This window comes from Leptidea sinapis, chromosome 13 (genome assembly GCF_905404315.1).
Source record: "Leptidea sinapis chromosome 13, ilLepSina1.1, whole genome shotgun sequence".
Classification (NCBI taxonomy): Eukaryota; Metazoa; Arthropoda; class Insecta; order Lepidoptera; family Pieridae; genus Leptidea; species Leptidea sinapis.
The window spans coordinates 8432950-8446823 of NC_066277.1; the positions used below are offsets into that span (position 1 = coordinate 8432950).

The window sequence follows — 13874 nt, forward strand, 5'->3', positions numbered from 1 at the left end:
CTATGCGTATTATAGTACCTTGAAAACAGAAGCCACTAAAAAGAAAAAAAAGTACCTTGAAATTTTCGACTTTACGCCCGGTAGTCCAACATTAAACGTCATATAACTCAAAAAGTATGGAGAGTAGAAAAAAAGTTTTAGACAAAAGTTGTAGCGAATAAACTGATCTATTAAAATGAATGGAAGGATTTTTTATTAATCCAGTATTTTAAAAGTTATCGTTATAGTTGAAGTGGTAACATGTACAAGGCATAATTTCAGTCAACAGAGAATTTACTGCTGTTTTGGTTAGTCTAAAGCTATAGGTAAACTCTGCATGTATATAGTTCACTCTTATAATTCTTTGCACAGAGGCCGGCGTGACTGAGGCAAAGTCACTGTCGGTATCCGTATTGTAGTCTGATAATTGAGGTAGGATTTCCATATCACTGTCACTATCACTAGAAACGGAGAATATTCCATTGTCAAATCCAATAGGTACGAAATAAATCTACAGATACATTCTTAAACCTGAGGAAAGCTTGTAGATTATTGATCTAAACGCCAAAACGAGAGATATGTTATTGACACGCTCAAACTGTCATTTTCGAACCGAGGTAATCTGTAAATCTAATTAAATTCATAATTAATTCTTATTCTTTCTTATTTTTAATTCTTATTAATTCTTCTCTCTAATTCTTCCTGACAAAGAATTTAGAGATTACAATTTTAATCCACAGATTGTGTGTTGGCACACTTAACTAAAGACTTGAATTATATCTTTGATCGGAAATCCGAAGATTAAAAGATTAGATAGATTATTAACTTCAGTCGTTAGCAATCGATTGTACTAAGATCGCATAACTCTAAAGAGCAACTCATCCTTGCTACAAAAATACCCTAGCTAGCTAAAGTTCTCGTAAATGAAACGAGTTGTCGCAACTTTATGTTTATGTAATTATTAATATTAGGTTTAATTAAATATGACTTTTTATTCAAATATTTTGGCTGAATATATAATTTTCGTATCACCATACTGTTATTTATTTCCCGCTGATTACCGTATGTAACGCATATTTAAATTGAATATTTATTACTTTAAACGTCAGTAATAATAATAATTACTTTATTTCCCAAACATTACAATAATTAATAATAGTATTACAAGTTAAAAATGTTTCTAAATTATGTTATTAATTATATACATACAATATAGGGAGCAAAGACAGCTAAACTAGTGTAAACTGTGTTTCAGCTGTCAGTGACTTCTCGGTACCCGACATAATTACCTACGCAGTCAAATCAAATTATCAAAATCAGATAAAATAAAATTAAAATACTACAAAAGTGAGAATAAAATTAAAATAAAATAAAAGTATAACTTCTAAGAATGAGTGTGTATGTATGTGTGTGTGTGTGTGTGTGTGTGTGAGTGTGTGTGGGTGTAATAGGGTGTGATAGTGTTTAGATATGTTATTATGATTTGTATATATATTTATTAAGATATTTTATTGTATTGTATCGGTCTCATGGAAAATCAGCCCATGGAGGCAGATTTTGGTTTTAAATTAATTTTGCTTAAGTGTAATTTTGCAATGTAAACGCCGGCTGTAAAAATATGTATAGTATTAATTCTTCAAAATACATAATTTTAAGTTTTACGTACCTTAAAAAGATTTTATTTAAATATGCAAAATTTAATAAACTATAATTTACGTACGTAAATTTTCACATCTGTAATGCGTTCCACGTAGACTTAATTTATTCCATAAAATATATGAAGCACATGCATGCAGTGAGATTATTCTAAATGGAGGGTAGTTAGAGAAATTCACAAATTACAAATTCGTTTTAATGCATTGAAATGTAAGATTAATATATAAATTTAATAGGTCGGGGAAAAGTGTTTTAAGGATATTGTAAGTATAATTTCGTATTAACACCTCTTTGGCTATAGTATCTGTATCTGGTTGGTTTTGATGACATACACAAAAACTGATTGACTCAGCCACATTAGTCGAGTCTAGCCGACTTTACCCGGTATCAGCTATTTAAGCCGAGCGTGATAGCTTAGTCTAATTCAATACTCTAATAATAAATTAGCTCAGCGTCCAAGGAAGTTTTGACATCACCATAAAAGAAAATTCTTGGAATCCTTAACAGAAGGACTATATATACTTAATGAGTTAAATCATCGATATATTGTTAAAGATATAAAAAACTTTTGATGATTTTTGTATGAAAAAAGGGGTCGAGACGAGCAGGATATTCAGCTGATGGTAATTGATACGCTCTGCCCATTCCAATGCAGTGCCGCTCAGGATTCTTGAAATACCCAAAACTGCGCTCGTCACCTTGAGACATAAAATGTCAAGTCTTATTGGCCCAGTAATTTCACTAGTTTCCCTTCGGACCGAAACACAGTAACACTTACACATTACTGCTTCATGGCAGAAATAGGTGCCGTTGTGGTACCCTTAATATAGCGGGCATTATGTACAAAGGAGCCTCCCACTGGTGGAATAGCGATTCAAGTGTACTTAATAAGAAACAATATATTTTAATTAGTTTATTAAATTCACAGCATTACAATTTCAATAAGCCTTGACAATAATAATTATATAATCACATTAGACTAGAAGTATCCACACAACACTTATAAACTGGAACTTAGAAGGCCACAATATAATGTACGTAGGAACTTATCGTAGAATTATAAACTTAGTACACTTTTGCTTCGAGAATACAATTCCTATCTCGCAAGACCGATACATAATGAAGTAACTTAGAATATCGAACCCACTGTAGAATGCATTTAGGCAGCCTGATCACTGAAGCGGAGATGTAAGAATTTTGAGTAATATGTTGAAATAGGACGATATCGCAGTAGAAGTTGCACGTGACTGGCAGCCTCTATGCAAAACTCAAACAATGCTGAACAACTAAAAAACTCATATTCATTGCCTTTATTTTACATGTATTCGTAATTTGCTTGAGAGCACATTTAAAGCACATTTAAGTAAACGTCGCGGCTATAATATATAAAAGATTTTTGTTTGGTTTTCGACCGCAGCGGCAAGATTTCATGCAACTTGCACCTAACTACCAGGAGCAGTGAGTCACAATTGATGCATGACTGCTTTAATGTTATGCAGCCCTGATATCCAAGCTGTATTAATTTAAAAAAGATATCCCATAAAGACAAAAAAATATCGAAAATATACACAGAAAAAAGACAAAAATATTGATAATATTCCACTGAAGTCACTGTTTGCCTGTCGCAGACTTTTGTTCCCTCTGTATTCGAGAAGGCGATCTGTCTGGTAGTCTATAGATTAGTAAATACTAAGTCTATGACTATAACTATATTTATCTCTTTTGCTTCCACGGGATCTATATCTGTTGCTCGTTTCTTGAGCGAAAAAATAGTTACCTTCTCTTCAGTGTTGGGACGAGTGACTTATTTACAGCAGTTACATGCGGTTGTCGCATATCTATTCTAAATTTTTTTTACTATGCCCATACGGGATAGTAAAAAAAAATCAGTCAGACGAGCAACTGATGGTAATTGATACACCCTGCCAATTACAATGCAGTGCCACTCAGGATTATTAAAGTACCCAAAAACTCTGAGCAGCACTACAATTGCGCTCGTCACCCTGCGACATAAGATGTTTAGTCTCATTTGCCCAGTAATTTCACTAGCTACGGTGCCTTTCAGACCGAAAGACAGTAATTCTTATACATTACTGTTTCACGGCAGAAATAGGCGCGCCCATAATCTAGCCGGCATCCTGTGCAAAGGGGGCTCGCACTGGTAAGGAGCCTCCCACTGGTAATTAATCTTAATTTATGAGGAACATAATAAATTACTAATTTTATTTAAATAGTTCTCATCACAGCGAATTAAAAGTTTGACTAGCCTTGGTAGTGTACGGCACCAAAATTAAATATCAAATTAGATCACAAGAGTGCCTACCTAGGAACTCTTAAGTTTTTTCTTATAGGTTTTGATGAGTGTTACCTAGGGGTCCAAAATATTTTGTACTAGGGCGGCATAATATTGTTTTCCACGCTATTAGCCGACTACTATCAGGATTCTACTTTATAATTCAACAAGCTAACATCACTTCGCTCTAAATTCAAAATAACGCTCTTGACGAATAAAATATCAATTTGAGCTCTTGTTACACAAATGTCTACTATTAAAAAATGCTGCGACGTTTAATTCTCTCTTATTAATAACATGCAGTTTGTTATTTATGCTTTTGACTAAAAACTATTAATAATAAATACTTAATCATTAATTAGCTCTAACACATAACTTAGACTTTTATTTGGATTTATCAAATTTATTTTAAATGAAAAGAATGAAACAATGCTATTAAATTTTACCTTGAAAGTGTTGCCACATCAAAAATGTTACTTTTGAATGCCAATATTTAATATTTTAGTGTTAACAATTGTTGCAACACTAAATTTAAATCGTTCATTGACCTCGCTTAAACTTATACATATATTCGATTTGATAACTTTATTTTAACTTTATTTTGAGATGGTATTTTTTTTAAATTACTGAATGCTTGAGCGAATACATAATCTTCAATATATATAAAAATTAATTGCTGTTCGTTAGTCTCGCTAAAACTCGAGAACGGCTGAACCGATTTTGCTAATTTTGGTCTTGAATTATTTGTGGAAGTCCAGAGAAGGTTTAAAAGGTAGAATAAATAGTAAAATACTCGGAATTAAATAAAAAATTATTTTGATTTTCCTTCGACGTGTCCCCCGTCGCGGTCGTTTCTAAGGAAGTAAAAAATTAACTTCCTTAAAACACGTATAGTAACAGTTAAAAAAAGGATTCCTTTTGTTGTTTTAAGTTTATTTAATGCAAAAGTTTAGGTCTTTTATTTATCGGTTGAGGCAGTACGAAGTCTGCCGGGTCAGCTAGTATGCTATATTTATATTGGTAACATGTATTAATATACAGTAATAACATTTTCATGTATCTTAAAGGTAATTGCGTTTATGTCTTTGCTAATACTGATCTTGCAATTTGTATTAATTCATTAAACCCACTGAAGATTAAGAAAACAGATGTTTTAAATCCGATCTGTACCGTTCTTCCCTGCTTTTTGAAGTAATCGGCCTTACATTCCTAATGATATCGCAATTAGCTGATCGTTTTAAAAACTTAAGGCGACACTAAATGCCAGCGACCTTGAGCGATATGAGTTCACGGCTGCCGGCCCGCCATCTATGTAACAAAGCCAATATTTTCAAAATTATTGCGTGGAAAACAGTTTATATGCTTACAATCCTCGTTATTCACTACTAATCTGAAAAAATGAACGTTCGCAAAAAATACAAGCTATAAGAATAACTTTTCTGAGAATGCGTCACGCCATGCCAAAAAACTTGTTTAACTTCAAAGAAATGTGGTAGTTCAAAAAGGCTCGGCAGTGTTAACTATAACCAACAGCAAGCATTAGCAACCTACAAACAAGACTTAAAGATATGTGTAACAGGATTAAGTAGTGTTCATAGCTCGAAATGCTATATTTTCACCACTAAACTTGTCTAAAACACCATGTTTGCGTGTTTTCTGCTTACTCTTCGCCTTAAACCATAATCTATTGTTCTAAATATACAGAGATATAATATATAAATATATACAGAGGGAATCTACAATCATTAGAAAAGGTAATTCCCTAAAAACTAATTCTTACATTGCTCTTCTTAAATTTTGAACAACCATATTAAAATATCAAGATGAGATTAAAAAATTTAAATAGTTTTTTTCTTAAAAACTATCTTACAATCTAAGATTAAGGATTGGTTTCCGATGCGCTCCAACTAGATACCGCACTACTTAAGAACAATAGCTTTATTATTACGGTATGCATGGCATCTTGACACTCAATGGCATCTTTCAAACTTTGTAACTTATATACGCTTCGATTTACTAATGATATGTGATACCAGTGTCTTTCTTATATCTTGTAGTATTATTTTATAAAGTTGTACTATGCAACCCGGTATTTTAGTTTAAATAATTAACAACGAGACTGGTTGTAGTGCACCAACTTGGGCGCAATAGTACTTGCCGCACTTGGCGGCTACGCCTGCGGTATCTAATGGGTGCGCAGCGGAGATTAGTCCTTAATCTAAGTTTACAAATTACATACATCGATTCGATATTTGACCTAGATTTATTTGGCTTAAAATACCGCGAGTAATAAATAATGTGTAAGTTATAATTAATGATATTGTCATAATTTATTTGTGACCATATAACTTAATATTCATGCATATATTAACACATGATTAACAGTTTCTGATTTATCACGTTTGAAGTCACTTAATTTTGAAATATTTTCTTATTGATATGAATAATAATTAGTCTATAGTGCACAATAAAGCAAATTTTCAATCATTACAAAGCGGTCTTCATAAAACGCAGTGATTGTAAAATCTACAAATAATTTAAATATTATTACCATTAAATTCAAAGGCACATTTAAGTCTATTATTTCCCATAATGCTATTTACCGTTAAAAACGCTACAAGTTCCTAGACCTCATTCAACACACCAGACCTTATCATAAGTTTCTATTCCTTTATTAAGTACCCAAGTTCTTTCATTTCCCTGTCGAAGTTTCCATCTCTGTACTTCTTAATCTTCTGTAACCACTTCGAAACAGAAACCACACTATTGCAAGTGCCTCCGTATCTGGCTGGAAGACATTCGAGGTCGACAATTTTATGCAGTGACTTCAGATCACTGCCATGGAAATGTATTCTGTCCCAAGCATTCTGAGGGATGAACTTCTTGAAGATGTAGAAGAACGTGTTCAGCAGCCAGGTGTAATTTATCAGGTGGAGTGAGTTAAGCCTCGCTGGTGTTGCTCCCTGTATATAAAGATTAATATTAATGATAGCTATGATCCATGCTCAGGATCCATAACGATATAAAAAGCATTTAAGTGCCATTCACACTCGCAAAAACTTCAAACCATCGTGCAAGATATAACTTTATCTATATTTTTGTATGTAATGCTGCGTAAAACAAAATGGCGAATAACAAAATGGCCACCATTTTGTAATCCGCCATTTTGTTTTCTTTATTTGTTGGCTCCGCTTAGAATTGGCCAAATTTCCTTAAAGACAATAAAGCTTCAAGCCAGCTACAATATTTTGGAGTTCTGCTCTAATCTCAGGTCTGATGCACTCCAGAATCAGCTTGAACCATTTGACCGCGTGCAACGTAAGGGTGCCCGAATTGTGGGCAAATCAATGTCAATCCATCAATTGGCGTTGCGTGGATCTGACGTTACAATGTGTGTCTTCTACCCCATAATAAACATGGAAGTGTTCTGAAGAGCTGTTAGACCTAATTCCTGCCGTTCAATTTCAAGGAACTCTTCGCCACGTACAACCAAGCTTCCACGTGTTTCCAGGACGATACTACATTGGTGACAAAAATGACCCGTACACTTTACTTAAAGGCCAGCAACGCTCATGTGATTCCTACGGGTTGGGGGCAGCGGTAATCACTTAACTACAGGTGACTGAAACACTCCTGCACAAAAAACATATATATGTGCGTATTATTTCACTTTTCACGTAGGGTTGTCCATATTTTTTACTGATTGAAGTGAAACAGTTCGTGCCGCATTAGTTTACATGTATGAATGTCTTAAGGGGTCTTTTGCCTCTTTTATTTTTCCTACGCAGTTAGAATGGACAGATCTTTATGTATTATTTCTTTGGTACATACCCCAAGTATGGAGACTATCTGGTAAGCAATAGAAGGTGTCAATGTTGATATTTGTTTTAAACTAAGCCCTTCTAAGTCCACAATGATTGTGCCTCCAAGAACTTGGTTCTTCGGTTGTCTGAGACCAATTTCCATGACCACAAGAGCTGTTCGTAATAAATCTTCCACTGCAATTTCCGTGGTATCATATTTACCTAAAAAATGAACAATCAGCTTTATGCTTCGTAATGGAATTGGACTAAGAAGTACGTAAATGAATTTTTTACTAAATTATTATTCATTTTTCATTTAGGGTTGCTATAAAAAGCGTTTCTTTGCTTTATTGTTACTTAATAGTTAGATATTCGATGAGATAGACGGGTCATGCATTGGGGACAGGGAGAGTATTCTTAAATTTCAAGACCTCTTTTGAAATACACACGTTAATATTGTAAATCTTAGTTTCGCATTCCAGATGCCGCCTGCATACGTAATCCGTGTTCAAGTGTATTTTGTAATAGAACTATGAAAGTTCTGCATAAAGGAGAACTCTACATATCTATCAATATCACCTACTGTAGTAAGATCATCTAACCTTCTGTGGTCTCACCGATTAGTTGGGTGGCTCAAGGGCTGGTACGTACCTCTGTCAGACGATACGTTTGGCAATACAAAGAGGCAACGTTGTCAGCTTTATGGGCACCTTACCTGCCAACTACGATCTTCATGAAATTTATATTTGTAATTAATTGATTTTAATAGTATAATTATTTTTTAAATAATAATAGAGATAAATCTACAAATCTGTCGAAGAACGGATCTCCGGTTTAATCCCCGCTGGGGAAAATACTCACTTATTCGAACTATTCCAGGAATACATTTCGATGAAACTTTATAGCCACAAGGTAGATTAGCCTTGCTCTACTCTGCTCACTGTTCAGGAAGTTGACGAAAGTGTAATATCATATAAAGTATAATACTTCCGTCAACCATGTACCAGGTCAAAGCCGACAACTTAATAATACATACGAACTTTATAAACCAAATATTAATTGTTTTGTGTCCTGTCCTTCCCTCCATTTTTCTTTGTTTTTCGAGTGCAATCTGGCGGTAAGGGTAAGTCTTTTAGTTATTATATTGGTCGTTCTAAAAGACAACGTTTGAAGGTCGCCATAGCGAATGAAATTACTGGATTTATGAGACTTAACATTATGGTCGTAAAAAATCAATCCCTCACCAAGCCTCACGATGGAGAGCCGCCCAACTCCAGGTTTGTCGTGCAAACAGCATTCGTATATGTTGCCAACCTTCATGAGGCTCCACAGATCCACATCCTGGTAGAGATGAGGGTGATCCTCCCTGAACCTGCAGTATCTTACCAACTGAAACAAAACGCTTTTTACTGACACATAATTCGAAGGATTAATGGCATATGGTAGTTATGTCCTCAAAAGGTGACCATGTCCCGGAAGACGCAGTGTAAGAAAGTGTAAAAAATAAAGATCGATCTGGTCAAGATATCCGGAATAGGTTGGACGAGGGTAGCAGAGGACCGATCGTTCTTCGATCTTTGAGGACTTTGTCCAGCGTGGACATGTGGACGTCTTTCGACTGAGGTGATGATATAGTCTGGGGTAATCGCTTCATTCTGGCGTGGTATCATTTATGCTATAGTAACCTTTACCAAACAATTGCTTCCTCAATGATATGATGTTGGACGCTGTTTATGATTTATTATATAAAATTTATCTTGATTCCAAATAACAATGAGACTTCGATATTGAAGCATGGGCTTATAGACTTAGTTTTGCTGCATACGCGGTTAAAAAGATACACAAAAAAAATGAAAAAAAAAAGATGAACTATGCGGTACTCGCACCCGCGACCTCTCACGTTCCGTGCGAGCGCTCTTTTCACCTGAGCTAATCGTTCGAGTGACGTATCGTTGATAAAATTGATATTCGCCATGGTCGGTCGGCGGATGGATCTTATGGTATACCTAACACATAGATGGGCTGCGGCTATTGAAAGAAAGGGGGAAGGCCTGGCAGTTAGCCTGGATATAGTGATGGCCTTTGATCGTGTATGGCACAAGGCGCTCCTCTCAAAACTTCCATCATTTGGGCTTCCCGAGAGCTTGTGGAAGTGGACCTCTAGCTTCCTCACTGGGCGCAGCATACAGGTCGTTTTCGACGGACATTGCTCGAACCCGAAGCCCGTGAATGCTGGAGTACCCCAAGGCTGTGTGTTATCTCCTACGCTGTTTCTTCTGCATATCAATGATATATTGGACACCTCCAACATTCATTGCTATGCAGACGACAGCACTGGTGATGCCGTATACACGGGCCATGGAGGTCTCTCTCGGGAAATCGTCGACCAGTGCCGGGAGAAACTTGTGTCTTCTATCGAGTCCTCTCTTGAGAAGGTCGCGGAATGGGGTAAATTGAACCTTGTCCAATTTAAACCCCAGAAGACTCAAGTTTGCGCGTTTACCTCTATAGAGCGTACGGGTCACCTGATGTTAAGTGATCACCGCCGCCCACATTCTCTTGCATCACCAGAGGAATTACAGGAGCGTTGCCGCCCTTTTAGAATGCTATATGCGCTTTTTTGGTGGTGTAACATGTCCTATCGTTCTGGAAACAATGTACAAGGAAGCTCTTTCCACAGCTTAGATGGATGTTCCTTGAAAACCGCACTCTGGCACACAATGAAGCGACGTCGCAACGCAACTCCAATGTCGATGTTTACGATCTCTCAAGTTCTATTCAAAGTTCAAGAGCCAAGCTCTCCCGATCGTAAAAAGTTAATCTTGTGAGAAGAACATATAAGAAACTCAACGGCCACTCATTTCAATCAAATAGAGTAATTTACAATGGCTGTAATATACATAACAAATTAGTTTGTAAGGTGCTGCATCCAATATATGAGTCCTCTTTAAATGATATAAACTATTTGTCCGGTATTAATTTTGGTTATTAAAAATTTGTAATGTATAAATTCTGTAATGTAATGCTAGGCCTATCAATATTATAGTCTATGTCTCCTATTATTATTGTTATGTCAATTATTATTATCAATTAGTCTTTTCTAAAAACTCAATAACTATGTAGTTATAATCATTAAGTTTCTTGCCACCATTTCTCATTAAAGCTCAACTTTTCTAAACAGATTTTAAGAATATTCAGTTCCATTAAACTGGGTTTCAAATAAATTAACATTTTTTTTATGAAAACCAGTCGAGCAGGACGTTCAGCTGATGGTAATTGATGCGCCTGCCCATTGCAGTGCCGCTCAGGATTCTTGAAAAACCTCAAAAATTCTGAGCGGCACTACAACTGCACTCGTCAACTTGAGACATAATATGTTAAGTCTCATTTACCCAGTAATTTCACTAGCTACGGCGCCCTTCAGACCGAAACACAGTAATGTTTACACATTACTGCTTCACGGAAGAAATAGACGACGTTGGGTAATCTAGCCGGCATCCTGTGCAAAGGAGCCTCCTCGACTTGCATTTTGCTTGCATTTTTATTATGATACACTAGCTGACCTGACAGACGTTGTCCTGTATATAATAAATAAAATAATGTTTTTATATGAATTTGTCAATAATATATCATAAATTCAAAAATTACTTCGTATAATATGCACCCTGCCGTCATAATGAAATTGTTTCACAGCAGAACTGTCAAACCGTGCGTCAAAAAATTCTCTCATAGAAATTATGTATGGACACATCAAAGGAAAAACAAATTTGTTGTGTTTATTTAATTTAGCAGCATTTTCCAATTTATTCACCTTTTAAACCTTCTCTGGACTTCCACAAATAATTCAAGACCTAAATTTGCCAAATCGGTCCAGCCGTTCTCGAGTTTTAGCGAGACTAAAAAACAGCAATCCATTTTTATATATATAGATTATTGCACTTAGCATATGCAGCTTTAGAATTACTTAGTTAGATAACTTTGTTATTCTTATACATAGATATTTACAAAGCCTCTTTGTAACTTTTATAACTCAACATAACCGCAAATCTTCATGAATCTAGCTCGAATAACTGTTATGTTAAAGCAATAAATTAGAATTAACTTCTGTGACAGCGAACATTTTTTTTTTGCCAATTTGTCCGTATTTATTTGTACACAGATTGTCGAGAATAAATTTTCGCTCCAACGAAATTCTTTATTTTTTTACTTATAACAATTATACAGATTTTTTTTATAATTTTAACACACTTTTAGACAAATTATTGCCCCAAACGGTACTGGTACGATATATTTAATACAATATACTTAAACATATATAAATACATATAAACATCCATGACTCGGAAACAAACGTTGGTATAAATGATTGCAAAGATTGTTTTATGATATTCATGTAACCGCGGCTAAAAAGGTGTTTAGAGTTTTTGTCAGTTACTCGGTTCGTCTGCTGCGCGCACTAATTTAATAAACGAAATCGAATCGAATGCTGATCACTATTGTTGGAACCTTTTTTATTTTTATAGAAGAGTAGGACACACGAACATATGATAAGGGTCACCTGATGGCATTTTATCACCGCGGTTTGGTAACTTATAACACCAGACGTCCAATGCTTACCAGTGGGAGGCTCCTTTGCACAGGATACCGGCTAGATTATAGGTAGCTACCACAACGGCGCCTATTTCTGTCGTAAAGCATTATTGTATAAATATTACTGTTCTTGGTCTGAAGGGCGCCGTAGCTAGTGAATTTACTGGGCAAATGAGACTTAACATCTTATGTCTCAAGGTGACTAGCGCAATTGTGGTGCCGCTCAGAATTTTTGGGTCTTTCAAGAATCCTGAGAACTGCATTGTAATGGGCAGGGCGTATCAATTACCAACAGCTGAACTTCGTGCTCGTCTCGTCCCTTATTGTCATAATAAAAATAAACGTATATGCGAATTTGAAAACCGATAACACATTGGTAAGTGGGGTGCGGTATCGAATTGGAGGCTCCATGGTGAGAATCATGTTTTACCTATTTAGGGTGCCACCAGTGCCATAAAGTTTCCTCCATTCTCCCTCCATTTCCCCACATCACCCCTCACTCACTTTTCATAATGATTATGTATTTAAGTAGAGAGAGAGAGATTCGCGTTGCGTAGAGATGTCGCTTCATTGTGTGTCTTCTACCGCATTTATCACGGGGACACTCTCGGAAGAGCTGTTTATCATTAATCCTGCCGCCGAATTCCACCTTCGCACAAGTTAGGATATCATCCCCACCATCTGGATGTGTGGCGGTCCTCCACAGTGCGGTTTTCAAGGAGCTTTCTTCCACGTACTACAAAGCTGTGGAATGGGCTTCCTTATGCGGTTTTTCCGCGACGATACGACATGGGTACCTACAAAAAAAGCGCATACTCCTTCCTTAAAGGCCGGCAACGTGCCTGTGATTCCTCTGGTGTTGCAAGAGATTGTTGGCGGCGGTGATCACTTAACAACAGGTGACCCGTACGCTCGTTTGTCCGCACAAGGAAGTTCATTCCACAGCTTTGTAGTACGTGGAGGAAAGATCCTTGAAAACCGCACTGTGAAGGACCGCCACACATCCAGATGGTGGGGATGATATCCTAACTTGTGGCGTGTCGTGCGAAGGTGGAATTCGGCGGCAGGAATCAGGTTAAACAGCTCTTCGGAACACTCCCCATGATAAATGCAGTAGGAGACACACAATGAAGCGACGTCTCTACACAACGCCAAGTGATCCAGCCGTTCACAGAGCGCTGGGTCCCCGACAATTCTGTCTGATCAAAGTCTGATCTCCCAACTCGTAGATTAAGTTATAGAAATAAGTTTCCTGATACCTACATATAAAGCCTAAATTGTTAATTGCTTATATAATTAAATAGTAAGCGTTTATGTAATTATTTAAGAGTAAATAAAGAAATTTGTAATTTGATTTTTTTTTATAAAGTCTCCATAATATTTATATTATTAAGTGGTTGTTTTATGCAAGTAAGTTACAAGCAAAAAAGTTAAGTAAATTGAAATGAATAAAAACTGTAAATATTAAATATCTTTGATCATATACACCGGACACATTATTGTGTGTTATTAAATATATTAAAAAACATAATTATCAAGTATAATAATAAATC

General features: G+C 35.9%; 1 protein-coding gene across 2 annotated transcripts in view; it reads right to left on the reverse strand.

Annotated features, from left to right (window-relative positions):
- Positions 1-2535: 2535 nt before the first annotated feature.
- The window catches only part of LOC126967581 (clavesin-1-like), a 50576-nt gene continuing 39237 nt past the window's right edge, over positions 2536-13874 (reverse strand). For both annotated transcript variants that reach the window (XM_050812115.1, XM_050812116.1), the window contains exons 4-6: positions 8976-9120; positions 7760-7953; positions 2536-6891 (exon numbers count right to left, since the gene is read on the reverse strand). In XM_050812115.1, coding sequence (XP_050668072.1) covers positions 6592-6891; positions 7760-7953; positions 8976-9120 — 639 coding nt within the window. In that variant the 3' untranslated portion in view covers positions 2536-6591. The remainder of the gene's footprint in view (positions 6892-7759; positions 7954-8975; positions 9121-13874) is intronic.